Source organism: Myzus persicae, unplaced genomic scaffold, assembly GCF_001856785.1.
Source record: "Myzus persicae strain clone G006 unplaced genomic scaffold, MPER_G0061.0, whole genome shotgun sequence".
In the NCBI taxonomy this organism is placed as follows: domain Eukaryota; kingdom Metazoa; phylum Arthropoda; class Insecta; order Hemiptera; family Aphididae; genus Myzus; species Myzus persicae.
Window position 1 is genome coordinate 1 of NW_019101998.1, and position 3910 is coordinate 3910.

The 3910-nt window shown below is 29.6% G+C and overlaps 1 protein-coding gene across 1 annotated transcript; it reads left to right on the forward strand.

Annotated features, from left to right (window-relative positions):
• Window positions 1–258: 258 nt before the first annotated feature.
• LOC111030969 (tigger transposable element-derived protein 6-like) lies at window positions 259–3588 on the forward strand. The gene is made up of 4 exons (XM_022310722.1): window positions 259–405; window positions 655–857; window positions 1062–1241; window positions 1320–3588. Exons 2-4 carry the CDS (start codon window positions 656–658, stop codon window positions 2819–2821), a joined length of 1884 nt encoding a protein of 627 aa, XP_022166414.1. The 5' UTR covers window positions 259–405; window position 655; the 3' UTR covers window positions 2822–3588.
• The last annotated feature ends 322 nt before the right edge of the window (window positions 3589–3910 follow it).

The following is a 3910-nucleotide window of genomic DNA, read 5'->3' on the forward strand; positions in this document are numbered from 1 at the left end:
GAAAGTTATTAAACAATAATTAATCATTCAAGTGCGCTGCAGTGTGTGCACAGCACAGCGTTCCTTTTAAAAAACGCGTAAACCCATATATATATGTTACAATGTTATATTATGTATACAGACGTTATATTATATTGTACATAATAGGTAAGGTAGGGGAAGACGGGGTATTACCGTATGCGGGGCAAAATCGTATTATCGAAATGTTATCAATAATTGTTATCATGGAGGAAAACTGAATACACCGATTTGAAACGTTTTGTTTGCTTATCTATTGAATATGATAGTGCACGTGTTTTGATATCACGTTTTTAAAATAAATACGTTTTATGTTTTTACTTTCAATTACTAAAATATTATCAACATTTCAAAGAGTGAATTTTTATATGCGAAAAAATTGTTCAGGTATGTCATATTTATTATTCAATAGCTAATGAAGTGTAATTTACGTTTGTTGTATAAATGCATTCATTTATTAATTTAATGTTTGATATAAAGCTCGAAAACTTTTAATAGTCTTGTGGGGCAAAATCGTATGGGGCAAAATCGTATGGTTATACACTGTACGGTTTTACTACGTTGATATTTTGACAATTGCTATGGTTGAATTTAAACAATTTATTAGTACCTATTGAATTGTTTTATTTTTCTTAGTATGGTTCGTAATTATATTCGCAAATCAAACAGACAATCATGGTTGGAAGATGATATGAAAATGGCTGTATTAGCTGTGGTGGAAAGAAGTTTGACTTATGATGCTGCGTCTATTCGGTATGAAGTTCCTCGTTCAACGTTACAGGATCGAGTCAATAAAGTTAAAAAAGGAAAATTAAATGTACAACAGTGTGGATTAAAAGGTATATTTAATGATTACACAATATTATGGTAATTAGTTTGATATAGGTATTATTACAGAAAATTTCTTATTAAGAAAACCAATTTTTTTCTACTGATATTAGATAACATATTATTTAGTTATAAGGGGGTGCTTATTGTAAACTTGTCAATTATGTGCTGAAATAATTGTTTTCAATTAAAAGTATAATTTTTTATTGTTATAGCTTTGGGACATTATCAAAAAGTATTTTCAATCGAACAAGAAAATGTTCTTGTACAATATTTAAAAGACATGGAAAGTCGTTTGTTTGGCTTAACACAAAATCATTTTAGAAAACTGGCCTTTGAACTTGCCGAAAGAAACAATATTGCTCATAATTTTAATAAAACAAATGGTTTAGCAGGTGAATTAAGCAATGATTATTTTTATTTATATATTTTAAAGTTTATTGTTATATTATCTTTTAATTTTTTTTATGTAGGTCAAGATTGGTTAAAAGGCTTTTTATTAAGGCACCCAGAGTTGTCAGTACGGATCCCAGAACCAACTTCAGCTGTGAGAGCTATGGGCTTCAATCGACCGGTGGTGAATAGTTTTTATGATTTGTTAAAAAAATGTTATGAGACTCATCACTTTAAGCCAGAACAAATTTTTAATGTTGATGAAAGTGGATTGTCAAATGTAGCCAAAAGTAGAGCCAAAATAATTTCCCAAAAGGGACGAAGACAAGTTGGCAAACTGTCATCAGCTGAAAGAGGTCAAAATGTTACAGTGACAATTTGTTTTTCAGCATCGGGTTCATATATTCCCCCATTATTAATATTCCCTAGAGTCAGATTAAATCCAGATTTTGAAGAAGAAGCACCACCTGGATCATTGGTTGTTTGTCATCCATCAGGGTGGATGCAATCCGAAATATTTGTGCAGTGGCTTCATCATTTTATTAAGCATACACATCCCACAAAAGAAAACCCTATTTTATTGCTTTTAGACGGTCATGTTACTCATGTTAAAAACCTTGAAGTTATAGATGTAGCCCGCAAAAATAATATAGTTATCATTTGTTTTCCTCCCCATACAACTCACAAATTACAACCGTTAGATGTGAACTTTATGGGTCCACTCAGTACATACTATAGCCAAGAGTTAGATTTGTGGTTACTTAACCACCCAGGCCAAGTTGTTGGTCTTCGCCACATTTCTAAAATTTTTCGTGAGGCATATCTAAAAGCAGCAACTCCTAAAAATGCAATTTCTGGTTTTAGAAAAACTGGTATAGCTCCATTTAATTCAGACATATTTGACAATTATGACTTTGCTCCAGCTGAAACTACCAATAATATTGAAATGTCATTAGATACCCAAACACAACCTTGTTGTTCAGCTGATAATAATAGTGCTCTTGCATTATATTCTACTCCCCAACCTAGTTCCTCTGCTAATACATTGAATACTGAACAACCTGCAGATAATGTTCAAAATGCAGCTGTTTCATCTTTATTGTCTCAAAGTTTGGTATTAGAAACACCACATGCAACTTTTTCTTCAAATGAAAAACAGATTTTTACTATATCTCCAGAAATTATTTTGCCAATACCAAAAGCTCAAAATATTAACAGATCATCAAGAAGAAGAGGAAAGACAGCAATTATCACTGAAAGTCCATACAAAAAAGAACTCCAAGAAGCTAAAGAAAACAGCAAACCACTGCCAAAGAAAAAACAAAAGAAAAATAATATTAAAAAAAGATTATTCACTTCTACAGATGAAGAAGAAATTCACCTCAAAAAGCTATGTGTTTCAACTGATGATGATGACAGTGCCGACGAAGAGTGTATATATTGTAGTATGCCATACAAAGAAGACTCAAAGGGAGAGAAATGGGTTAAATGTATAAATTGCTGTAGATGGTGTCATGAGCTTTGTGGAGGAGTTGATAACTGGAAGACCTACATTTGTGATCTTTGTATAAAAAAAAAATAAGTAAAACATTATTGATTAAGGTAATTTTTATTTCTTATAAGAAAAAAAGGTTTTGTTTTATTTTAATATTACATATTGTTTACTATATTTATATGCTAGGCAGGCATAATGTTAAGTTTTGTTATTATTTTTTTTGAAAAAGTTATAAAAAGTTTTTGTTTTTTTAATATTTACATATTATTTTATGTTTACCTACTATATTTATGTGCTAGGCAGGCATAATGTTAAGTTTCATTATTATTTTTTTTGGAAAATTTATCAAAAAGTTATTTTGGTATAATAATTTATATTTCTTATAAAAAAATAAGGTTTTGTTTTATTTTTATGATTATAATATACTGTTTATGTTCTAGCTAGAATTGCCAAAAAAATTTATCATATTAAATTTTGTTATTATTTTTATTAAAAAGTAATTTTGTGTGGTCATTTTTATTTCTTATATTAAAAGAAGATTTTGTTTTATTTTAATAACTTTATAGGTACTTAGGTAAGTTGTATTTGTTGTACTACTGCCAATGGGAGCAGGTTTTATCGCATATTGTATTGTGTTATTAATTTGTTGACATTTTGAAGAATTGAAAACAATGTTTAGGTACATTTTTAATTAATGAAAATGAAATCATACATAGCTTACTACCTACTGCCTAATTTTAGTTAAACTTTATAAATGAATTAAATAAAAGACCAATACCAATTAATAATTTACCAATAAATATAATGAACTGTGTTTTGGTATAAAAATTATCCTCATACGATTTTGCCCCAGGGTACATACGGATTTACCCCGCACCTGGGGTAAATCCGTATTTTTCCCAAAAAAAGTAAAACGCAAATTAAACAAATTAAAAAAAAAAAAATACAAAAAAGTTTCGAATAAAAGTTATAGACCATAAGTTTTTCTATATATACCAGTTTAAAAAATTTAATTTCGTTAAAAATTACATGATTCATAAGCCATGGAAGCTTAACCGTACGGTACTGCCCCGCCTTCCCCTATACCGCGAGCAATATTTTACCACACGGATAAATGATTACGATGCCAGCAGTGTATATGGTTCTAGAAGTGAAAAACCTACTCGAAACACGCTA